We start from the raw sequence: 26,123 nt of genomic DNA on the forward strand, positions 1-26,123 counted from the left end.
CAGGACGAGGGCACGGCTCTGGAGGGGCCACCGTGCAGCCCACTGCACTGGCATCCTGACAGCTCTCTTCTGACTGTCAAATTGATCCCGCCACAGGCCACTCTCCCTCTGGCACAGCCCTGGTCTGGCTGCCCACTCGCCGCAGGGTGTCCTGCCTGGGACTGCACAGTGGTCTTACCCCATGCCCCACAAAGCAGCCAGTCCGGGCATGATGCTTCCCTGCTCACAGCCCTCTGCAAGCCCTCACCTCACTCAGCGTAAACACCAAAGCAGCTGCCAGACCCATCAGCTTCTCTGCAGGGTCACCTCCTAACCACCCTGTCCTGCAGAAGGGCCTCTGGCTGGCCCCCTGGCACGCTGGCTTCCCCAGGCCTTTGCATGTCTTGTTCTACCAGCTACCCTCTCCCCAGATGTAGATGCGCCTCTCTGGGCTCTACCCTGTCCCCACACCAGCCAGGCTGTTCTGCACCCGCCTGCTACTGCAGGGTCTGCACAACACACCCCGCGTTGTCAGTTCTGAGCTGGTCCTGCTGGACTGCAGCCTAGGCTCACATGCTGTCTTGTGGCTACCTTAGAGCTATGACAAGAGCTGAATGGAGGCAGCAGACACATACAGTGCACAAACCTGCAACACGCACCATCAGCCCTTACAGAGGTACACTTCCAACCACCACAGCGCTGTCTCTCTGGGCTGCCATGCTCAGCTCCACCCTTCCCTAGAGCAGAGCACATGCTCACTGACTCAAAGCCCAAGAGAAGAGACGCCGGCTGCCCCTGGGCACTGGGTGGCGGGGGTGCGAGTAATATGGACTCTAATGACTTCATCCTCTGATACTGGTTCCTGTCACAACATATCATGGATACTTACTAAGAACGTCAGCAACTTTTAAAAAATATGCAAGCAGAGAATTACTTAGGTGAAAACCAAGCCAAGCAGTCTCCAAAGGTACATAAGGAAGGGGATGCAAGCAAGTGCACTTTGGTTTCCAGAAAACAACACTCACAAAGTCAGCATTATATAAAGAATGACTGATTTGACTGGAAGTATCAATGTGGCCACACTACGTGCTGGGGGAAGAAGGCACAGACTGAGGTAAAGAGCTCCACCTTCATCTATTACAATAGCAATAAAATAACGACAAAGCAGAAAATATGAAAAGAGTAACTACTAATAAAACACTTAGCAAGATGGAAGCAAAACAGGTGACAGGACGGTCTCCTGGGAGGGTTAGAACCGGGGGATCAAGGAACCGCCCCACCTCGGGCTCTTACTTCTGTGACCATCCTGTGGCCTTGACTGAAGCACTGAGGAGAGGGAGAGTGCCCGACTGCCCCACTAAGGCCACACCGTGGTCACTCTGCAGACCATGGCTAAGTCCGTGTACACTGGCAGAGCAGAAAAAGACACAGGGTCAGAGTACCCTGTGTCTTCACCCAAAACCTCTTCCTGAAAAGGCAAGTGAAATCTTACCTCTAAATTGAGTGTGCTTTGGGCTGCCGTTGGTGGGCGCCGAGAAAGGCTGTGCCACTCACTGGGTGCGCCACCTCCATCTGAGGCTGGGCAGCGCGGCCCCAGAGCCCAGCCAGCAACGCCTTTACTCACAGCTGCCCCCGGAGGCTGAGCAAGCCGGGGCGCACAGTGGCACAGAGTGGGCCATGCAGTGACACACACGGGGCTGCTGGCACACAGCGACCTTTCCGACTTCAGGCCCAGCCCGCAGAAGCCCCCAGGGGGGTGACGTTCCCAAGTCCGATGCCCAAGCTCCTGATCATGACCCCACGCTGGTGAGCAAATACATGTGCTTCTCTAATTTCCTCAGAAGCCTCAATCGCCCACCCAGAACCAAGCAGCCAGGCAGCAGGGTCTCTGGCGTCAGGCTCACGCCTCCTGAGCTGCACCCCATCTGCTGCGCTCACTGTGGCCTGTGTTTCTCATGACACCCTGACTGCCAGCAACAAACCTCTACAAAGAGGTCTCTATCTCTTTATCAGTTTTATAAACTCAGGTTTTCTAGAATGAAATACATTTTAATCTCCTCTGACTAAAAAAACTATCCGAAACAGAAACTTAGTCTAATGCTTTTATTGTTTTAACATAGATAGGCTAGTTGCCAGGTAATCACTCTGATCCCAAAATGTGGACCAAGAATTGTAACTTAAGTGAAAATCCAAAATACACAAAACTGAAATTAGTTTTACCAAAAGTAGGTATTTTCCCTCATGGAAAAAAAAGAATTAGAAAATGCCACATGGTTCTGGAAAAAACAGCTTTTCCGTTGTGGTCAACTGCGAATCCTGGTTTTCCCCAGACCTCAGGTTTACGTCACTGTGACAAAATAAAACATGGAAGTACATTCTGGAACCTTACGTGTAAGATTAGCTACTTATATTTACCTCAATAAATTCAAAACAAAATATAGCTCTTTTTCCAAATGAAGTCTTCTTTCAAAACAGTTTTTTCCAAAATGTTTAATACAATGATTTTCTGTTTCTAGGAAAGACTAGATTCTCTAATTCTTCCCACCTGAACAGAAATACCACTCTCAGCCACCTCCCAGAGAGTAAAGGACCCGGGGTGGGCGCAGCGCGCAAGCTCACAGAAGCCGGCCTGCAGGCGCGGCCCTAACCCAGTCCTCCGCAGCCGTCCTCGGCAGGAGCTGGAGCGGCCGGCTGGCACCTCCAGGCACTGAGAACGATCGGTCTGTGCAGCTGGTAGAGAGCGGTGCTCTTCCCTCTGCTGCCCTCCTGGTCAGCTGGCTCCATGACCAGCTTTGGATCAACCTAAGGGGCAGACAGAGGGCCAGTCAGACTCTGGGTGGGCCCACTGGACACAGTAAGGGGGACTGAGTGAGTGAAATCACATGACACATACAGACATGACAGCAGAAAGCATTCTTTTAGTTTTCCAAAAATCCTTACAGAATGTGAACAGTAACTTCAATAGGCATTTAAAGCATGTAAGTTCTCTAAAACAACCACTCTGAAAATGAAATCCTACTTTCAGATTAAGTCTTGCTATTAGCTTCAAACACCCCAACCCACCGAGTCTGGAGAGGTGGTTGGTGTCCCCCCAACCCCCATCCCATCCCCATGCCGCAGCTCTGTGCTCAGAGGTGGGCCCAGGGAGGCCCCTCAGCCTCGGGGCCGGGGGCGGGGGGTAGCCCATCCAGGAGCACGCGGGGTGGTGGACGCCTCCTTTACACTCCGGGTGGGAAACCACCACCTCCAGGGGCATCTTCTCACTTCAGCTGCAGGGGGATGAGGAACTACCACCCCAGCTGGCTGATTTATGAAGGTATCTTTGATTCTAGGATTTAAGCTTAAAATTCCTCCCTGAGTTTCTTTCCCCAAAATCTCATTATATTCCATTTTCTAAACCTTTCAGATAGGAAATGTCGGGGTGTCTGAGATGGGCCCTCCCCACTGCACAACTGCTATGGGACTGAACTGCGTCCCCTCGGCACATCTGGCGAAGTCCGGGAGCCCACTGTGCCGGTGCCAGGAGGGGCCCTCTGGGAGTGGACCAGGGTGAGATGAGCGGTGAGGGTTGGGCCCCATGAGGGGGCCAGCGCCCCTTAAGGGACGTGAGAGAGCTTGCTGCCCCCCTGCCACATGAGGACACAGCAAGAAAGCAGATGTCCCCAAGTGAGGAGGAGGGCCCGCGCCAGAACCCGACCGTGCTGGCGCCCTAATCTCAACTTCCAGCCTCCAAAAATAGGAGAAAGCAAGTGTCTGCTGTTTAAGCTGCTTGGCCACGGTATACTGTACGACGGCCCTGGCACCAATGTGTGCAAGAGCTAATTCAGACATTCTAACTGCTGTGTAAAACCACAGAACGTGAGCTGGGATGGGCAGCACACAACGCACGTGCAGAGACAGTCTGTGTGCCCAGGCCAGCACCCCGGCAGCCAATAGGACGTCCCTCTGCCCCATCCCGGGGGCAGGCTGCCCGCACACATCCCGTTTCTTCTCACTCACCTGATTCCAGTCATACGGCTTTTCATGCCACTTAGGAACAATCCTCTCTCTTGGCTTCATATGACAGAACAAACTAAAATTCAAAAAAAAAGAATTAAAAGTAATCTTCATTATGTTAGTGCACTGAAAACACTACTATGATTTTTTTTAAAAAGATTTAAATCCTGTATTGTCCTATAGTCACGTGAGCTGTGCCCACTGGGGGAAGCTGGGGGAAGGGACCTCTCTGTGCTCTTTGCAACATCGTATAGCCTATAATTTTCCAAATAATAAAAATAAAAATAGGATGTATAAAAAAAAAAGATTTAAATCCTGCAAACTTTCCTCAGAAGTTTAACTACAGTAAGTTTTAGAAAGTTAAAATGTACGTAGGGAGGGAGAAAGGGATTGAGGGGTATTGAGGGGCACACATGGTGTGTGTGGGGGGGTCACGGGGAAGACACTGCAGCACAGAGAAGACAAGTAGGGCCTCTGTGGCATCTTACTACCCTGACGGACAGTGACTGCAGTGGGGGGGGGGGGACTCGGTAATAACGATGAATGTAGTAACCACATTGTTTTTCATGTGAAACCTTCCTAAGAGTGTGTGTCACTGATACCCTAAGTTACGCTCACAGACCGTCTCACACCACTGCTCACTGGAGAACAGATAATGATGCGTGGACTGGGCCAGACAGCTCTGTTCTCTACATGCCCAGGGCCTGCTACCGAGACAGGCGGCCCCTACAAGGAGCCACTGCATCACAGTCAGGTTCTCTGGCGTGTACTAGCTACTTTGTATCACCTGCTCTTCAGCAGCCATGACAAGCTGACAATATCATCTGTGCAAAAAAGCAGACAGAGAACTCTAACGATGAGAGAGTAAAGAGGTCAGCAAATCTTCCTGCTTCCCGTTTCCCCAAAAATAACTACAAAATTAGACAAGTTGTCCAAAAAAATCATTGGAAGGCTCTGGAAGTTAACCAAAACCAAACTAGATGAGAAGCTCACTCATGGAAAACTGCAGGCTCCGGGGTGGCCGAGGGGCTGCTCCCCCAGTGCTGTGCCAGCACCAGCCCACTCCAGCTCCCTAGTGCTGCCAGGTCTGGTCGGCCATGGACGTCAGCGTCTCCACTGCCAAACTGAGCTTACTTGATTTGGAGCAGAGGGCAAAAGACCCTCACACCACGCAGCACGCAGTAAGAGCCGCGAGCTCAGCAGAAGAATGGGGAAGGCCCCTAGCTCTGCGAGCCTCAAGGCACAGGCACCCTGAGCCCCAAGAGAGGACCCAAGGCTGACAGGGAGGTCCTGGGAGTGAGGGTGCTGCAGTGGGCCAATGGGCTCTTATGCACACTCCCTGCCTGCCTGCGAGGCTGCACACACACGTACACAGAAGACATGCAAGGGCCCATGCCCACACAGCACTGGGCACCTAGGAGGTGGCATGCACACACAGGGAAGCCCTGGGCCTGCGCAGGGAAGTCCTGGCAAAAAAAAAAAAAAATCCAGGGAAGAGTTCAAAATTGCCTGAACTTTGGAGGCACCACTCAAACCACACACACAGGCCGGGGCAGAAGATAATGGCCTAGGTACAGCTTCCAGCTAGTCACTGGCTAAGCACTGCAGACACAAGGACACCCCTAGGAAGCCAAGCTGAGAAATAAAAAGATTCAAGAACAAAAGCAGAACAGAACCCAGGCATCAGTGGCCTCACTACATGGTGGGAAATGGATTCTGCTGGGGGTTGGGAGGTTAAAAATCCTATACTGCTACACTACATTATCAAAAAGGCCCAGTTTTCAGTGAAAAATCATGAGACACTTTCCAAAGGAGCAGGAACATGTGACCCATGCTCAGGAGACAGGAGCAGCCAATGGCAGCCCAGACGTGGGTTCAGCACACAAAGGCCGCAGACAGACACATCGGCGTGCACAGAACTAAAGCAAACCATGCCTACTGAGGGCGGAACACATGGTGACGACAACTCAAAGATAATCTCAGTAGAAGTTAAAAATGAAAAAAACCAAACAGAAAAGTACAATAACCGAAAGGGGAAATTCCTTTTAACAGGCCAACGCCTGCAGGTCTGAGGTGGCAGAATAAAGACTCCGTGAAGTTCAGGAGGGACCAACAGAAATTAACTAATCTGAAGAAAAGAGAGAAAAAAAGACCAAAGGAGTGGCCAGAGCTTCAGAGCCCAGCGAGTGGGCCTCCAGGCACACACACAGGGGAGCTGCGGTTCCAGGGAGGGTGGAGCAGGCAGGGCAGAAAAACATTTGAAGAATTCAAAGATGCAAGTAGTTTATAAGTAAAAGGAAGGAAAAATATATGCCAGCACCCAAAGAGCTAGAGTAGCTATATTAATATCTGACAAAATAAGATGATAAAACAAGAGACGTTGCTGTACACAGATTTGATGACAAAGGGGCCAATACATCAGGAGGAGGTAATTCTAAACGTACCCTATCTCCCCAGAGCCCCAGAAGGCAAGAAGGGAAAGCTGGCAGACTCGGAAGAAGGAACGACTCAACAGTGACAGTCGGAGGCCTCATCGCCCCACTATGAACGTTCACGGAACCAGAGAGGAAGCAGCAAGGACAGGGGGGGCCTGAACGCCCCTCCACCGGAGGCCTGGCCAGCGCCAGCACCGCAGCCGCGCACGCAGCGGGGATGTGCTTAGCCTGGGAACGCAGAGTGCTGGGCAGGGAAGGCAGTGCACGCAAAGCCATAGAACAAGTTTCAGTCAATTTTAAAAGACTGAAATCATTCAATGTATGGTGTCCACACAGTAATAAATTATACATCATTGACACAACAAAGTTGGAAACCCCCAAATAGTAGAAAATTAAATAATGTATCTCTCAACATTCCATCAAAGAAGAAATTACAAGGGAAACTAGAGAATATTTTGGAAAGAATGAAGATGAACAGCAGCAGATCAGAAAGTATGGGCTGCGGCCAGAACGTGATGGAGAGACAGCTGTAGTTCTGCAAGCCTGTAACAGAGAAGGTGCCAAAACAGTGATCAAAGCCCCTGTGACCTAAAACTAGAAAAAGGGCACATTAAATGCAAAGTAATTAGAAGGGAGGGAAAAATAAGTATGAGATTGAACATCAATGAAACAGAAAAAAGATAATCAGTGGGGTCGGGGAGGGGGCAGGAATCAATGAAACCAAAAGTTAGTTCTTTGAAGAGACCAACAAAACTGATTACCTTTAGGGTAGAAGTGAGAAAAAAAGGAGAGAAGACACACATTACCAAAACCAGAAACAGGAGGGGACATAATTACCAGCTGTACAGAGAGTACAAGGATTATAAAAGAAGATTCTGACCAACTTTATGCCAGTAAGGTAATCAATTTAAATGAACAAATTACTAGAAAGATACAAATTACCAAAACTGACTCAAAATGAAAAAGAAAATCTGAATAGACCTAAAACACAAGAAACTGAGTTAGTAACTACAAATTTCCCCACAAAGCAAAGTCCAAGCTCAGATAGCTTTACTGGTAAATCCTTTCAAATATTTAAAGAAGAAATAACAGCAATCCTATGCAAACTCTTTCAGAAAACAGAGAAGCAGAAAACACTTCCCAACTCAGTCTACAAAGGCAGTCTTACCCTGACACCAACTCAGACAAAGACATCACAAGAAAACTAGAAACCAACAAACCTCATGTACACAGATGAAAAAATCCTTAAAAACATATAGCAAACAATCCACAAATTTATAAAATGGATTATACATCATGGGAATTCATTCCAGAATGCAAGGCTAGTTTTAACATCAAAAAACAATAAAATACACCATGCAAATTGAAAAAAAGGAAAACAAAAACATACATGATTATCTCGCAGACACAGGAGGAGCATTTGGCAAAATGCAACATCCTTTCCTGTGAGGAGCCTCCAGAAGAAGGCTGCATGAACATCACTTAATAGTGAACAGCAACACATTCCCCCTAAAACTGGGACCAGGCAAAAGATGTGTGCTGGCACCACTACTACCCCACAGCACACTGAGGGCTCTAGCCAGTACAGTGAAGCAAGGAAAAGAAATCAGGAGCACACAGGCCACAAGGGAGAGAAGTAACCATCCACTCCCTGGTATCATCCTGTATGCAGGAAGCCCTGAGAACCTACAAAAACTACTAGTACTAACAAGGGTCTAACAAAGTTACGGGTTAACCAATATGTGGAAATCAATTGTTCATTCCTAGCAATAAACAATCCAAAATAAAATCAAGAAAATAATTCCATTCACAATAAAGAGCATTAAAAGGACTAAAACATCTAGAAGTAATTTCACAAAAATTCAAGGCCTAAACACTGAAAACTCTGAAACAGTGTTAAGAAAAATTAAAGGTTATCTAATAGACATCCCATCTTCATGGATAGGACAACTAGGTAGTGTTATGATGGCAGTTCTGCCCAAATTAATCTACAGGTTCAATACAATCCCTATCACCAGGCTTGTTGTAAAAATTGACAAGCCTGATTCTAAAATTAATATGGAAAGGAAAAGGATCTAGAATAGTAAAAACAATTTTGAGAAAGTAGAACAAAGTTGAGGGACTCACACTACCCAACTTCAGAACATTCTGTGAGGTCACAGCATTCCAGACAGGGTTGAGTGGCACAGAGCAGACTTAGATGAACAGGACAGGAGAATGTCTAAAATAAACCTTTACCTTTATGACCAACTGATTTCTGAGAGGGCCAAGGCAATTCAGTGGGGAAAGGACAGCTTTTAAGACTATGTGAAAAAGACAACTTAAGACTCTTACATCTCACACCAAACGTAAAGATCATCTCAAAATGGATCAAAGACCTAAATAGAAGAACTAAATATAAGAGAGGAAAACAGAGGAGGAAACTTTTGTGATTTGGGGTTTAGCAAAGATTTTTCAGATAGGCACCAAAAGCATATCCATAAAAAAAGATAAACATCAAAGTAAAAAACTTGTATTCCTCAGAAGACACCATAAAGAAAATGAAAGACAAGCTGCATAATGGGGAAAGTATCTCTAAATTATGTATCTGATAAGAGACTTGGCTAGAATTTATAAAGAATTTCTACAACTCAATAATAAAATGACAATTAGACCAGTTAAAAAATGGGCAAAAAGATTTGAACGGGTATTTCACATACAAAAAAGGTTTCTGATTGGTTAATAAGGATATAAAAAGATGCTCTGCAGTATCAGTCATTGAGGAAATGCAAATTAAAACCACAATGAGATAACCAAACCTCCACAAGACTGACAAAAAACCTGCTGACAATGCCAGTCCTACTGACAATGGCGAGGATATGTGGAAACTGGGACCAGCAGACGGCACTGTGAGGATGGGATACAGCAGTCACTCTCGGTAAGAGTTTGGCCGTTTCTTAAAAAATTAACATAAACTTAACCATACAACCTTCCAATTCCACTCCTAGATACCTGCTCAACAGAGATGAAAACATACCTTCGCATACGGACTGTACATGGCGGTGTGCACACCAGCCAAGCACAGGGAGCATTCCGAACATTTCATCAACTGGCAAGAGGATAAACAAGACGTGGAGCACAGACTGTGGGAGGCTATTCGGTGACAGAAAAGAACAAACACGCTGTGACACAGACATGGATCCCTGACATGTCATGCGAAGTGGAAGAAGCCAGACTAAAAAGAAACAGTGTGATTCCACTTACATAAAACTTGCAGAGAAGGCCAATCCACAGAGATCTAAGCAGGCTGGTTTTTAGCTGTGGGGGGGGGGAGCGGGCACTGCTGACCCATGGGCAGCAGAACTTGATGCTTTCTAAAACAGTTTTATTCAGGTATAATTTATACCATAAGATCAATCAATTTTAAGTACTCAAAATTTTAGTAAATTTATGGAGTTTGCAACCATCACAATTCAGTTTTAAAATATTTATAAGAAATTGTAAAACAGAGCTGTGGTGCTGGTTAGCCCAGGCCTACAAATTTACAAAAATCATTGAATCGCTACCAAAACCCCCATCTCTCTAGGGCATGACAAGTCAGGATGTGGTCACCTCTAGAGGGGTGGGGGTGCTGTAAGGAGACACAAAGGGGCCCCAGGCTACCATCCTTCCTGTACTGCCGGAGCTGGGCAGGGGCAGGGGCATCACATCCGGGGACTTCCTGCGAATTCCCACACACATAGGGGATGGAGTTCTAGTTCTGTAAGCACTTCCGATGTTCTGTGACACCGTTTCTGACCTGGCTGCCAGGTCCTCAGCACATTCACCTTGTGCAAATGACCTGAGGCAACCTGTGCACTTAATGTCAAACTTCAATACAAAGTTTACAGAGAAGAATTTTCATGTAAAAAAAATGAAGAGAGAAAACTGAAATTAGCCTTTCTGACAATTGTTAAGGCAGCTTTAAAAATGTTAAAAATATTTAATATCTTTTGAAAAATACACAACTTACCCTAGCAGCTTCTGACGGGCATTATCCTGTAACTGTGTGATTCTTTCTGGCCCAAGATATTTGGATCCGTTCGGTCTGTCACACACTAGCTTGTTAATAGTGGCCCTGAGAATATTAATCTATAAATGAATGGCAGTATAAATATTCATACGGTTCCACTATAACCAAATTTCACTACACACAAATAATTCAGAAGCATTCAGAGTTCACATTCTTATGACCACTATCAGTGTGGTTTCTGGAACAAATTAAGATAACCCAAATAAAATCAAGAACCACTGACATTAATGTTAAGAAACAATGACAAAATAAATTAAAAATCAGCAAGAATTTTTAACAAAAATTTTAAATTTAGCAAAAATTAAAAATCAGCAAGAATACTAAAAGACTTTTTAGTATAAGCACACTTTTTTTTATATCATTAATCTACAATTACATGAAGAACATTATGTTTACTAGGCTCCCCGCTTCACCAAGTCCCCCCAACCCCCATTACAGTCACTGTCCATCAGCATAGTGAGATGCTGTAGAATCACTACTTGTCTTCTCTGTGTTGTACAGCCCTCCCAGTACCCTCCCACAACACTATACATGCTAATTGTAATGCCCCCTTTCTTTTTCCCTGCCCTCATCCCTCCCTTCCCACCCATCCTCCCCAGTCCCTTTCCCTTTGGTAACTGTTAGTCCATTCTTGGGTTCTGTGATTCTGCTGCTGTTTTGTTCCTTCAGTTTTTCTTTGTTCTTATACTCCACATATGAGTGAAATCATTTGGTACTTGTCTTTCTCTGCCTGTAAGCACACTTTTTAAACTTCTGCCTTAAAATGCAAGGTCATGGAGCTCACGGGGTCATGCACATCCCTCACTGTGCCTGTAAGATGTACTTGGAAGATAAGGAGCCTCTCGCTCCCAACCTACAGCATGCCATGTTTTGTTACCAGCCTTTGTTATAGCTTTTAATAAACTTTCTACTTTGAATACTACAAGGTTTGCAGAAGAATTCCAAAGAAAGGGCAGGCAGATTCAGTGTGCCCTTGCCCAGCCCCTTCTGCTAGCCCCTTGCAGCCCCCCAACTTTGGTCACCAAGAAGCCGACTCTGGCACATTGCTACTGTCTAAACCCATGCAGGCCCCACTGGACTTGACCAGTTTCTGGCATGCCCCCCTCTGTGCCCCAGCATCCAGTTCAGCGACCGCAGCACCTGGGGTCCTGTCTCCCCCGTCTCCTCTAGCCAGGGGCAGTCTCTTAGCCTCTCCTTGTCTTCCAAGGCCCTGACAGTTCTGAGAGGTTCTGCTCAGGTACTTTGTGGGATGGTCCCCAGTTTGGATTTGTGTGATATTCTTCTCACGGTCAGATTAGGGGGACAGGTTCTGGGAAAGCCCCCCAAAGGGGGGTGCCCTTCTCATGCCACATGATGGTCACCAGGGATGGTGGCCCCCACCACTGAGGGGGCCCCACGGGCCCTTCCATGGCACAGTCTCCCTTCCCTGTCCCCATGCTAGTTTGGAAGCTTGTCACTAGGTGCAGGCCACCTCACAGGGGGTGGATGAAGCTCCACTGGCTGCAGGGGCATCTTTAGGTGCTGCTGGGAATTCTGTACAGGTTTTTCTCTTTCCTGTTTGTTCCTTCACTTGACTTATGTCCTTACAGACGCCGGGTAATCTTTTACACCTCGAGTGACGACCCACCACCGTGTCCCTTACTTGGTCACTCACCCCCTTCCAGCGTTGGCCATGGTGACCGGGCTCCTGGGCCCCCGACATGCCCTTTCCTTTTGTTTCTGACCCCTTCCTTACCTGCTGGCACTGAGAGAAGTTCCAGGCTCTCCCTGCCCCAGCCCCCGGGGAAGCCTCCTCTCCAGGGAGCCCTGGTCCCTCACTGGAGAATCCTATCAGAAACCAAACCTGGAACTGTGCTTGTCCATGCTGTAGGGGCCACTTCTAGGCCTCCACAGAGCTAGTCATGGACAAGTGCCCACATATACCACCTGTGGGTGAAGCCCTACCACAGGGGCCATTCCGGCCTGTCCTCCCACCCATCCCATTCAGTGGGGAGAAACCTGGCCCCTGCATCCATGTAGTCACCGGGTTGCACCTGGAACACACAGGGCAGGGCAGGATTAACCTGTGCTCCGTGACAAGTCTCCAAAGAGGACAGCACCTGCTGGCAGTCCGTCTTCATCTGTAGCCTTATTGTCTCCAGCCAAAACAGTTTTCCAAAGGCCCTTTTCCCTCACCCTTCAAAGCAATCATACCCAAATCCCACCTGCTAGGTTATGTGTTTTTGTTGCACCCACCAGAACTGCACTCATCCACAAGGGATGGACCCCAGGTTTGGCAAGCACATGGAGGGGTGTGCCTACCACCCATTGTAGTCAATCACTCCTTCACCCCTGGCGACCACAAATCTGTCCTCTGCCTTTCCAGAATGTCACAGCAATCCACCGTACAACACACAGCCCCCAAGTCCTGAAGCACGCGCTTAAGATTCACTCGTACCGTTGCGTGAAGCAATCGCCGGTTCCATGCCACTCCTGCAGAGTGCCCCAGCCCGCTGCATGGCTAAGCCAGTTTGTTGATCCACTCCCTGTCGAAGGACATCTCCCTTGCTTCCGGTTTTTAGCAATTATGAATTATGAATGCTGCAGTCAACACTTACATACAGGTTGTCTGTGGACGTTAAGTTATCCAATCTCTTGGATACATGTTGAGGGCTGGGATTGCTGGGTCTTCTGGTAGATACATGTTTAAGAATCTGTCTTCCAAAATAGTTCCATTCTGCATTGAACATAATCCCTATTGTTTCACATCCTTCCCAGCAACAATTACTGCCAGTGTTTTGGATTTCAACCATTCTAACAGGTATGTAGAGGTAGGTCATTGTGGTCTTAACTTGCATTTTCTTAATGGCATATGACGTTGAGCATCTTTTCATGTTTAATGTCATCAATATTTTACTTTAGTTGTCTCACTGTTTTTTTTATTAAGGTATTAATGATATACACTCTTACGAAGGTTTCACATGGAAAACATTGTAGTTACTACATTCAGCCGTACTATCAAGTCCCCCCCATACTCTTTTGAAGTCACTGTCCTTCAGTGTAGAAAGATACCACAGTCACTACTTGTCTTCTTCGTGCTACACTGTCTTCCCCATGATCCCCCCACAACATGTGTACCAATCATAATGCCCCTCAATCACCTTCTCCCTCCCTCCCCACTCACGCTCCCCCACCCCTCCCTTTCTTAGCCACTAGTCCCTTCTTGGAGTCTGTGAGTCTGCTGCTATTTTGTTCCTTCAGTTTTGCTTTGTTGTTATACTCCACAAATGAGTGAAATCATTTGGTACTTATCTTTCTCTGCCTGGCTTATTTCACTGAGCATAATACCCTCTAGCTCCATTCATGTTGCTGCAAATGGTAGGATCTGTTTTTTCTTATAGCTGAGTAATATTCCATTGTGTATATGTACCACATCTTCTTTATCCATTCATCTACTGATGGACACTTAGGTTGCTTCCATTTCTTGGCTATTGTAAATAGTGCTGCGATAAACATAGGGGTGCATATGTCTTTTTGAATCTGGGATCCTGTATTCTTAGGGTAACTTCCTAGGAGTGGAAATCCTGGGTCAAATAGTATTTCTAATTTTAGTATTTTGAAGGAACCTCCATACTGCTTCCCACAATGGTTGAAGTGATTTACATTCCCACCAGCAGTGTAGGAGGGTTCCCCTGTCTCCACATCCTTGCCAGCATTTGTTGTTGTTTGTCTTCTGGATGTTGGCCATCCCAACTGGTGTGAGGTGATATCTCATTGTGGTTTTAATTTGCATTTCTCTGATGACTAGCAATGTAGAGCATCTTTTCATGTGTCTGTTGGCCATCTGAATTTCTTCTTTGGAGAACTGTCTGTTCAGCTCCTCTGCCCATTTTTTAATTGGATTATTTACTTTTTGTTTGTTGAGGTGTGTGAGCTCTTTATGTATTTTGGATGTCAACCCCTTATTGGATATGTGATTTATGAATACATTCTCCCATACTGTAGGAAGCCTTTTTGTTCTACAGTGTCCTTTGCTGTACAGAAGCTTTTTAGTTTGATATAGTCCCACTTGTTCATTTTTGCTTTTGTTTCCCTTGCCCGGGGAGATATGTTCATGAAGAAGTTGCTCATGTTTATATTCAAGAGAGTTTTGCCTATGTTTCTTCTAAGAGTTTTATGGTTTCATGACTTACATTCGGGTCTTTGATCCATTTTGAGATTACTTTTCTGTATGGAGTTAGACAATAACCCAGTTTCATTCCCTTGCATGTAGCTGCCCGGTTTTGCCAACACCAGATGTTGATGAGGCTGTCATTTCCCCATTGTATGTCCATGGCTCCTTTATTTTTTTTGGACATAATTATTTTTTATTGAAGGGTAGTTGACACACAGTATTACATTAGTTTCAGGTGTACAACACTGTGATTCAACATTTATATACATGATAATTCTAGCTACCAGCTATCACCATACAAAGTTGTTACAATATTTTGACTATATTCCTTACGCTGTACATTACATCCCGGTTACTTATTTATTTTACAATTGGAAGTGTATTATTATTTTTTTTGAGAGGGCATCTCTCATATTTATTGATCAAATGGTTGTTAACAACAATAAAATTCTGTATAGGGGAGTCAATGCTCAATGCACAATCATTAATCCACCCCAAGCCTAATTTTCATCAGTCTCCAATCTTCTGAAGCATAACGAACAAGTTCTTACATGGAGAACAAATTGTTACATAGTGAATAAGTTACATAGTGAACAGTACAAGGGCAGTCATCACAGAAACTTTCAGTTTTGCTCATGCATTATGAACTATAAACAATCAGTTCAAATATGAATATTCGTTTGATTTTTATACTTGATTTATATGTGGATACCACATTTCTCTCTTTATTATTATTATTTTTAATAAAATGCTGAAGTGGTAGGTAGATACAAGATAAAGGTAGAACACATAGTTTAGTGTTGTAAGAGAGCAAATGTAGATGATCAGGTGTGCACCTGTAGACTATGTGTTAATCCAAGCTAGACAAGGGCAATAAAACATCCACGTATGCAGAAGATTTCTCTCAGAACAGGGGGGGTGGGGTCCTAAGCCTCACCTCTGTTGATCCCCAATTTCTCACCTGATGGCCCCCCTGCGACTGTGCCTGTCTTAGGTTGTTCCTCCCTTGAGGAATCTTACCCGTCTCTGGCTAACCAGTCATTTTCCGGGGCCATACAGGGAAATGTAAAGTTGGTAAGTGAGAGAGAAGCCTTATTGTTTGAAAAGGTTAGTTTTTTACTTCTTTGCATATTTATGCCCTGTGGCTTCTATGCCCAGCATTTGTCTTGAGGTATCTTTACCACTTGGAAGAATTATGATACTTGGTAAATTTGATATGAGGCACGAATTCTATTTAAGGGTTGTAATAAGGAAGGAAGAAGAAAAGCTATAGAAGTAGCAGGCGGAAGAAAACTTAGGAAGATTGATTATTTCTTTGACATATCTTCTTGTAGAGTAACTTCAGCATGTATAGGTTTTAAACTACTAATTAAATTGCACACACACATTAACATAATAGGAGTACAGTTACATAACCAAAGCATACCTGTAATAACCAGCCATCTCCACTGAAACCAAGAAAACCAGTTAGGCACCTTAGGCATTTGTGATAACTTATCTATGATATGGTGGATATTGTTCAACTGAACTTGAACAGTCTGAGAAAAATCAGACAAACTAAAACAACCCATTCCTGGGGACTGTTCACATCCCATATGTTCTTTTAACAGTAGATAGTCTGTAGTTGTAAGATTTTGGAGCACTACAATTTGCATTTCTCCTAATTCTTGGTTGAGTTCCAACAGTATAGATCCAGTCAAATTTGTTGTTTTACTGTATGCACAGGCCAGCTTAGATATCTCCTTCTTCATTCCCATGGCAAGTCCAGGAACTGGTGGGATGAGTGCATCTACAGCTGTAGCAGTGCGTGGATCTTTGTTGGGGTTTTTTGATGATCATCTTCTGGTATGAGTCTTCCAGAGAGTGCTGACGTTGGAAGTTCTTTTTCATATCGTATCTTGTTCGTTTTCAGGGTAGCCAAATTAGGCTTTGATCCTCTGTATAAACACAAACAGATCCTTTGCCTACACTTTTATATGCCCTTTATACCCTTGTGTAGAACTCATTTGAGATCACCACACAGGAACTGCTTTTTTTGTTGTTGTTGTTAACATTAATCTACACTTACATGACAAATATTATGTTTACTAGGCTCTCCCCTATACCAGGTCCCCCCGATAAAACCCTTTACAGTCATTGTCCATCAGCATAGCAAAATGTTGTAGAATCACTACTTGTCTTCTCTGTGTTATACAGCCCTCCCCTTTCTCCCACCCCCCCATGCATGCTAATCTTAATACCCCCCTACTTCTCCCCCCTTTATCCCTCCCTACCCACCCATCCTCCCCAGTCCCTTTCCCTTTGGTACCTGTTACTCCATTCTTGAGTTCTGTGATTCTGCTGCTGTTTTGTTCCTTCAGTTTTTCCTTTGTTCTTATACTCCACAGATGAGTGAAATCATTTGGTATTTCTCTTTCTCCGCTTGGCTTGTTTCACTGAGCATAATACCCTCCAGCTCCATCCATGTTGCTCCAAATGGTAGGATTTTCCCTTTTCTTATGGCTGAGTAGTATTCCATTGTGTATACGTACCACCTCTTCTTTATCCATTCATCTATTGAGGGACATTTAGGTCGCTTCCAATTCTTGGCTATTGTAAATAGTGCTGCGATAAACATAGGGGTGCATCTGTCTTTATCAAACTTGATTGCTGCGTTCTTAGGGTAAATTCCTAGGAGTGGAATTCCTGGGTCAAATGGTAAGTCTGTTTTGAGCATTTTGATGTACCTCCATACTGCTTTCCACAATGGTTGAACTAATTTACACTCCCACCAGCAGTGTAGGAGGGTTCCCCTTTCTCCACAGCCTCGCCAACATTTGTTGTTGTTTGTCTTTTGGATGGCAGCCATCCTTACTGGTGTGAGGTGATACCTCATTGTAGTTTTAATTTGCATTTCTCTGATGATTAGCGATGTGCAGCATCTTTTCATGTGTCCGTTGGCCATCTGTATTTCTGTTTTGGAGAACTGTCTGTTCAGTTCCTCTGCCCATTTTTTAATTGGGTTATTTGTTTTTTGTTTGTTGAGGCGTGCGAGCTCTTTATGTATTCTGGACGTCAAGCCTTTATCGGATCTGTCATTTTCAAATATATTCTCCCATACTGTAGGGTTCCTTTTTGTTCTATTGATGGTGTCTTTTGCTGTACAGAAGCTTTTCAGCTTAATATAGTCCCACTTGTTCATTTTTGCTGTTGTTTTCCTTGCCCGGGGAGATATGTTCAAGAAGAGGTCACTCATGTTTATGTCTAAGAGGTTTTTGCCTATGTTTTTTTCCAGGAGTTTAATGGTTTCATGACTTACATTCAGGTCTTTGATCCATTTTGAGTTTACTTTTGTATATGGGGTTAGACAATGGTCCAGTTTCATTCTCCTACATGTAGCTGTCCAGTTTTGCCAACACCATCTGTTGAAGAGACTGTCATTTCGCCATTGTATGTCCATGGCTCCTTTATCAAATATTAATTGACCATATATGTCTGGGTTAATTTCTGGGTTCTCTAGTCTGTTCCATTGGTCTGTGGCTCTGTTCTTGTTCAAGTACCAAATTGTCTTGATTACTATGGCTTTATAGTAGAGCTTAAAGTTGGGAAGTGAGATCCCCCCTACTTTATTCTTCTTTCTCAGGATTGCTTTGGCTATTTGGGGTCTTTGGTGTTTCCATATGAATTTTTGAATTATTTGTTCCAGTTCATCGAAGAATGTTGCTGGTAGTTTCATAGGGATTGCATCAAATCTGTATATTGCTTTGGGCAGGATGGTATTTTGACGATATTAATTCTTCCTAGCCATGAGCATGGGATGAGTTTCCATCTGTTAGTGTCCCCTTTAATTTCTCTTAAGAGTGACGTGTAGTTTCCAGAGTATAAGTCTTTCACTTCTTTGGTTAGGTTTATTCCTGGGTATTTTATTTTTTTTGATGCAACTGTGAATGGAGTTGTTTTCCTGATTTCTCTTTCTGTTGGTTCATTGTTAGTATATAGGAAAGCCACAGATTTCTGTGTGTTGATTTTGTATCCTGCAACTTTGCTGTATTCCGGTATCAGTTCTAGTAGTTTTGGGGTGGAGTCTTTAGGGTTTTTTATGTACAGTATCATGTCATCTGCAAATAGTGACAGTTTAACTTCTTCTTTACCAATCTGGATTCCTTGTATTTCTTTGTTTTGTCTGATTGCTGTGGCTAGGACCTCCAGTACTATGTTAAGTAACAGTGGGGAGAGTGGGCATCCCTGTCTAGTTCCCGATCTCAGAGGAAAAGCTTTCAGCTTCTCGCTGTTCAATATAATGTTGGCTGTGGGTTTATCATAGATGGCCTTTATTATGTTGAGGTACTTGCCCTCTATTCCCATTTTGCTGAGAGTTTTTATCATGAATGGATGTTGAACTTTGTCAAATGCTTTTTCAGCATCTATGGAGATGATCATGTGGTTTTTGTCTTTCTTTTTGTTGATGTGGTGGATGATGTTGATGGACTTTCGAATGTTGTACCATCCTTGCATCCATGGGATGAATCCCACTTGGTCATGGTGCATGATCCTTTTGATGTATTTTTGAATTCGGTTTGCCAATATTTTGTTGAGTATTTTTGCATCTACATTCATCAGGGATATTGGTCTGTTGTTTTCTTTTTTGGTGGGGTCTTTGCCTAGTTTTGGTATTAGGGTGATGTTAGGTTCATAGAATGAGCTTGGGAGTATCCCCTCATCTTCTATTTTTTGGAAAACTTTAAGGAGAATGTGTATTGTGTCTTCCCTGTATGTCTGATGAAATTCCGAGGTAAATCCATCTGGCCCAGGGGTTTTGTTCTTTGGTAGTTTTTTTTATTACCGCTTCAATTTCGTTGCTGGTAATTGGTCTGTTTACATTATCTGTTTCTTTCTGGGTCAGTCTTGGAAGGTTGTATTTTTCTAGGAAGTTGTCCATTTCTCCTAGGTTTCCCAGCTTGTTAGCATATAGGTTTTCATAGTATTCTCTAATAATTCTTTGTATTTCTGTGGGGTCTGTCGTGATTTTTCCTTTCTCGTTTCTGATACTGTTGATGTGTGTTGACTCTCTTTTCCTCTTAATAAGTCTGGCTAGAGGCTTTTCTATTTTGTTTATTTTCTCGAAGAACCAGCTCTTGGTTTCATTGATTTTTGCTATTGTTTCATTATTCTCAATTTTATTTATTTCTTCTCTGATCTTTATTATGTCCCTCCTTCTGCTGACCTTAGGCCTCATCTGTTCTTCTTTTTCCAATTTCGATAATTGTGACATTAGACCATTCATTTGGGATTGTTCTTCCTTTTTTAAATATGCCTGGATTGCTATATACTTTCCTCTTAAGACTGCTTTTGCTGTGTCTCACAGTAGTTGGGGCTTTGTGTTGTTGTTGTCGTTTGTTTCCATATATTGCTGGATCTCCATTTTGATTTGGTCATTGATCCATTGATTATTTAGGAGCGTGTTGTTAAGCCTCCATGTGTTTGTGAGCCTCTTTGCTTTCTTTGTACAGTTTATTTCTAGTTTTATGCCTTTGTGGTCTGAGAAGTTGGTTGGTAGGATTTCAATCTTTTGGAATTTTCTGAGGCTCTTTTTGTGGCCTAGTATGTGGTCTGTTCTGGAGAATGTTCCATGTGCACTTGAGAAGAATGTGTATCTTGTTGCTTTTGGATGTAGAGTTCTGTAGATGTCTATTAGGTCCATCTGTTCTAGTGTGTTGTTCAGTGCCTCTGTGTCCTTACTTATTTTCTGTCTTGTGGATCCGTCCTTTGGAGTGAGTGGTGTGTTGAAGTCTCCTAGAATGAACGCATTGCATTCTATTTTCTCCTTTAGTTCTGTTAGTATTTGTTTCAGGTATGTTGGTGCTCCTGTATTGGGTGCATATATATTTATAATGGTTATCTCCTCTTGTTGGACTGAGCCCTTTATCATTATGTAATGTCCTTCTTTGTCTTTTGTTACTTCCTTTATTTTGAAGTCTGTTTTGTCTGATACCAGACTTGCAACACCTGCTTTCTTCTCTCTGTTGTTTGCATGAAATATCTTTTTCCATCCCTTGACTTTAAGTCTGTGCATGTCTTTGGGTTTGAGGTGAGTTTCTTGTAAGCAGCATATGGATGGGTCTTGCTTTTTTATCCATTCTATTCCTCTGTGTCTTTTGATTCGTGCATTCAGTCCATTTACATTTAGGGTGATTATTGAAAGGTATGTACTTATTGCCATTGCTGGCTTTAAGTTTGTGGTTACCAAAGGTTCAGGGTTAGCTTCTTTACTATCTTACTGTCTAACTTAACTTGCTTGTTGAGCTATTATAAATGCAGTCTGATGATATCTTTATTTCTCTCCCTTCTTATTCCTCCTCCTCCTTTCCTCATATGTTGGGTGTTTTGTTCTGTGCTCTTTTTAGGAGTGCTCCCACCTAGAGCAGTCCCTGTAGGATGCCCTGTAGAGGTGGTTTGTGGGAGGCAAATTCCCTCAACTTTTGCTTGTCTGGGAATTGTTTAATCCCTCCTCCATATTTAAATGATATTCGTGCTGGATACAGTAGTCTTGGTTCGAGGCCCTTCTGTTTCATTGCATTAAGTATATCATGCCATTCTCTTCTGGCCTGTACGGTTTCTGTTGAGAAGTCTGATGATAGCCTGATGGGTTTTCCTTTGTAGGTAACCTTTTTTTTCTCTCTGGCTGCCTGTAATACTTTGTCCTTGTCTTTGATCTTTGCCATTTTAATTATTTTCTGTCTTGGTGTTGCCCTCCTTGGATCCCTTGTCATGGGAGTTGTGTACCTCTGTGGTCTGAGAGGCCATTTCTTCCCCTAGTTTGGGGAAGTTTTCAGCAATTATTTCTTCAAAGACACTTTCTATCTCTTTTTCTCTCTCTTCTTCTTCTGGTTCCCCTATAATGCGGACATTGTTCCATTTCGATTGGTCACTCAGCTCTCTTAGAATTCTTTCATTCCTGGAGATCCTTTTATCTCTCTCTGCATCAGCTTCTCTGCGTTCCTGTTCTCTGTTTTCTAGTCCATTAATGGTCTCTTGCATCTCGTGCATTCCGCTTTGAAGTCCTTCCAGAGCTTGTTTTATTTCTGAATTCCCCTTCCTTAGTTCTTGCATATTTCTCTGCAAGTCCATCAGCATGGTCATGACTTTTGTTTTGAATTCTTTTTCAGGAAGACTGGCTAAATCTATCCCCCCAGGTTCCTTCTCAGGGGAAGATGTAGCAGATGCCGAAGCTGTCTGGGTTAGTCTTGTCTGGATCATATTTTTTTGCCTTTTCATGTTGACAGGTGCTATTGACTGTCAGCTGGGAGGGCCAAACTTTTCACTTGCTACTGGCCTTTCTTTACTGGGACAACTGCGACCCCTAGTGGCTTGTGTTGGGTAATTGCGTGTAGACTGGGTCTTTTATGTCTTGCCCGGCGGGAATGGGGGAATTTCCCCTTCTGTGGGCGGGGTCTGCCTTAGGCTGTTTCTCTGCTTTCGCAGCGCCCGGAGGGGTAATGGACAGGGGGGCTGTTTGGCTGTTTACCTCCGTGAGGGGTCTCAGAGCTGTTGCCCAGGGGGTTAGTGCACCCGGTTTTCCCTGTAATTTCCAGCCACTGGGCTGTGACCTGTGTGGTTTCCGTCTAGCTGTTATGTCCCTGTCCCTTTAAGACTTTCAAAAAGCACTCGCTTTTCTTTGTCACAGGGGCGTCAGCTTTGGCACCCGCTCAGAGGTCTTGCTGCCCTGTTTCCCTAGTTTCCAGCCCTCCATGCGTGCACTGTGTCTGCGCTCTGGTGTGGATGGCTGGGGCTGGGTGTTCAGCAGTGCTGGGCTCCCTCTCCCTCCCGCCGGGAGCTGGGGGGAGGTGTGCTCGGGACCCGCCGGGCCGGGGCTTGTATCTTACCCCTTTCACCAGGCGCTGGGCTCTCGCACATGTGGATGTAGTCTGGCTGTTGTCCTGTGTCTTCTGGTCTCTCTTTTAGGATTAGTTGTATTTGTTGTATTTTCAAAAATATATGTTTTTGGGAGGAGATTCCCACTGTCCTACTCACGCCGCCATGTTGGCTCCGCCTTCCATGGCTCCTTTATCATATATTAATTGACCATATATGCTTGGGTTTATATCAGGACTTTCTAGTCTGTTCCACTGGTCTATGGACTGTTCTTGTGCCAGTAACAAATTGTCTTGATTACTACTGTGGATTTGTAGTAGAGCTTGAAGTCGGGGAGTGTAACCCCTCCCCCCTCCCTGGCTTTATTCTTCCTTCTCAGGATTGCTTTGGCAGTTTTAAGAATTCTTTATACATCCTGGATAAAAATTCTTTATCATGTATGATTCACAGATGTCATCTCCTAGTGTGTAGCTTGTTTTTCTATTCTCTTTACAGGATCTTTTGCAGAGCAAAGGTTTCCAGTTTTGCTGAAGTACCACTTACAAATTTTTTCCCTTCACATAGCATGATTTTGGTGTTTAATCTACAAACTCACTGTCAAATCCAAGGTCATATATCTGCCCCCCCACACACACACACCATATATACTGCTGCAAGTTTTATGGTTTCACATTTTATGATTCGGTCTATGGTCTATGGAATATTTTTAAGCCCCAGAGCCCCTTTAGTGAAAGAGCAGTTAAATTAAATCAACAAAACAAAGCATGGGCCTCTCATCCACAGGGTCCTCCCAGAAGAAGGGCAGCGGCTGGCCGCCCTCTATGCCTCCTCCCCACCCACTTCTGTGCAGCTGTCCCAACCCCACTGAGCTGGTGGACGTCTGAGAAGAGAAAGGGGTTTCAGGACTGAAGTAGTGCCTCTCAAACTATCTGTGCTGACGGACCAGCTTTGTTTCTCACTCTATAAAATGCAAGAAAACTGAATTACTAGAACTGTAAAATACCAAAGCAAAAGCATACCAATTATAAACCCAAACTTTTCATTATTAGACTCAAAGGCTGTAAAATCACGTTGTCAACCTACTATTTAAGCTTTTAAATCTCAGCCTCAGTTTGGCATTCATCAGGCCTAGCCCGGGGGGCATCACTGTGGCAGGGCTGTTGGCAGCCAACCCCCAGCTGGGAGGCGCCTGGGACCAGGTGGACCGAGGGAGGGCTCCGTTCCCTGCTTCCCACCACGAGCTGGCAGGGATGTGCAGCTGCTCCTGGCCCAGGGCACGGAGACTTGGCTAGAAGTTCCCAGCAGTCCTACAGCCCTGGCATTTCACGCCACTGCCCAGAGCAGCTTCCTGTGCCAGGAGTTACCAAATGAGAACTTTAGAGAGCATCCCCTCCCAGGAAGCTGCTACCCAGAGAAGTACATAAAATAGGCAGGTTAAGAGAAAGGGAGACATCCAGAAGCAGAGGTACATGTCTGCACCTAAGCACCGTGCCAGACACTGTGCTCATGGTTAAATGGTGTACAGGCAAAACGAGAGACAAGTAACTACTGCACCCAGCACATCGCCTCACCTCCATGACATCCTCCACACTGAACTGAACGTCGAACGCTAGCTCAATGTCATGTTCTGGCAGGATGGGGGCCCCTGTCGTTGGATTCCACCCCAAACCACAAAGGACTCCGGTATAGCATTTTCCATCCCGATCAACCCTAGTGAAAAGTTTTGAGAAGAGTTAGTATTTCAAACTGGTAAGTCACTGTTTTATGCTAAAAGAACTTCCCAATAAAGTCACCCAAGTCCTGCCAACCCTAGTCCAGCAGCTAATTTCATTTTCTCATTTTTGTTTAGAAATAACAGAGTCTATGTAGTTATAAGAACAGTAAATTAAATGCTTTTGTTAATCCATTATTTTGGTTTCTAATTCTCACCACAGCAGGTAGAACAGCTTATCACATACAGTTCTTCCCTAGCTGTGAATTCCTTGGGTCAGATTCTAGTGAGTTTTCTGGGGAAAGGTTGTGCCCACGATCATGACTTGTGGACAAAGTCTAACCCGGGAGAAGCTTACGAGATGCTCGTCCCCCCCCCACCCGAGAACAGCTGCACGCACTCAGTCACACCGAGGGTCATATCCCCATTGTACCAGACCCTCCCCACTCCACTGCAGCACCGGGGATCCTGCCACTTTCTCTCCAAGAGGTCTCCACTGTCTGCTGGTCCTCTCCATCGGCTGCCACAGCCTGGCCCAAGCCACCACCATCTCTCACGTCCAGGCTCAGCACAGCCTCCTGACCAACTTCCCCACATCTACTCTGGCTTCCTCCATCCATTTTTGATACAGCTTTAAAAAACACACCCACTCATCTTGCCTCTTTGCTTAAGGGCTCTGGGTAGTTTCCGGTGGCTCAGGCACACCAGGGCCTACCAGCCTCAGGGTGCTGGCTCTGCCGAGCTCCCCGACCCCGCCTCAAGGCGCTCCCCCTGCCTCCCCACAGGCCACGCCGCAGCCTCCCGGGAACTGCCCGCCAAGCCCCAGAGCCCCCGCACCGGGCTCCCTCTCGGGCTCCAGGCACTAGTTTAAATGCCAGAGCCACAGGCCATAACATCAACTAATAACTACAAAAGCAATGAAAGGCATTAATGCTGAATACCTTTTAACATATTTTGCTAATTTTCTTTGACTCTCAACTCAGACCGTTTCCCATCATTTAGATCAATAAAGTTTTGATGAAAATAATCTAGGCAAAAACAAGAGGTTTTCTTTTTTGCATATACACACACTTCTTTTTCACTTTAATGAAAATCAGAGTAAAGTTTGCTGCAAGTAAACTCAAAGGAGAGGCCCCGAATCCAGCCTTTAAGCCAGGTGCCAAGCACTTGCTTTACAAATCAGCCACCAAATGTTTCTTTAAATAGTAATCTCCCCCACATTATTTTTAATAGAATTTTAACTGTTATTGTTTCCATTTACATAAAACCTCTCCTTAACAGGCATGATACCGCCAGGGCCGCCGAAATTAAGAGGAGTGGCAGTGCGGCACGGCAGTGGAGCGCTTCCCCGCGGGGCCTCCCGGCGGCGCTGTGCTGTGGCAGGGGCTCGCGGGCACGCGGGGTCCCCGGGACGGGCCTCGAACTGACCGCCTGAGGCAGCAGTTCTTTGCTCGCCTGCTGTAGACCTTAAGTCAGTAAGGGTCACTAAAGCACTGGGCTCAACTCTTTCTAAGGATCCTAAATTCTTATGTGACCCTGAAAGCAATAATTAAAACCACAGAAATATTTTTACTTCCTTTATATTGCGTATTTTGGACTCACACCGGAACCTGCGGAAGTAAGGGGACCGGGAGGAGACGCAGCGCAGGGCAGGGCGGTGCAGCTCCCGCAGGAGCTCCCGCAAAGGGGCCAAAGGGCAGGGCACAGGGCTGACTACCGCGGTGTCTGGGAGGGCCGGCTTCTCCAGATATGTTTGAAATAAATACAGCTGAAGGGCAACTTCTCTGGCAAGCTAGTATTCTAAATCCCCTCTGTGTGCCAAATAAGGAAATACAGTTCTTCAGAAGTAAAATGTTAACCTGAAACGTCCACACAAAACGGCTCTGTTAAATATCCTGTGATGCGCCTCTGCTAACCGGCGAAGCGTCGAGCGGCGCATTCAGAAGT

At 45.1% G+C, this 26,123-nt stretch overlaps 1 protein-coding gene across 2 annotated transcripts in view; it reads right to left on the reverse strand.

The window, feature by feature from the left end:
• Positions 1 to 2,067: 2,067 nt before the first annotated feature.
• TDRD9 (tudor domain containing 9) overlaps positions 2,068 to 26,123 on the reverse strand; it is a 134,007-nt gene continuing 109,951 nt past the window's right edge. For both annotated transcript variants that reach the window (XM_057488085.1, XM_057488086.1), the window contains 4 exons: positions 24,037 to 24,175; positions 10,402 to 10,520; positions 3,979 to 4,051; positions 2,068 to 2,781 (listed from right to left, as the gene is read on the reverse strand). In XM_057488085.1, the coding sequence (XP_057344068.1) occupies positions 2,623 to 2,781; positions 3,979 to 4,051; positions 10,402 to 10,520; positions 24,037 to 24,175 (490 nt within the window). In that variant the 3' untranslated portion in view covers positions 2,068 to 2,622. The remainder of the gene's footprint in view (positions 2,782 to 3,978; positions 4,052 to 10,401; positions 10,521 to 24,036; positions 24,176 to 26,123) is intronic.

Source organism: Manis pentadactyla, chromosome 11 (genome assembly GCF_030020395.1).
Source record: "Manis pentadactyla isolate mManPen7 chromosome 11, mManPen7.hap1, whole genome shotgun sequence".
Lineage (NCBI taxonomy): Eukaryota > Metazoa > Chordata > Mammalia > Pholidota > Manidae > Manis > Manis pentadactyla.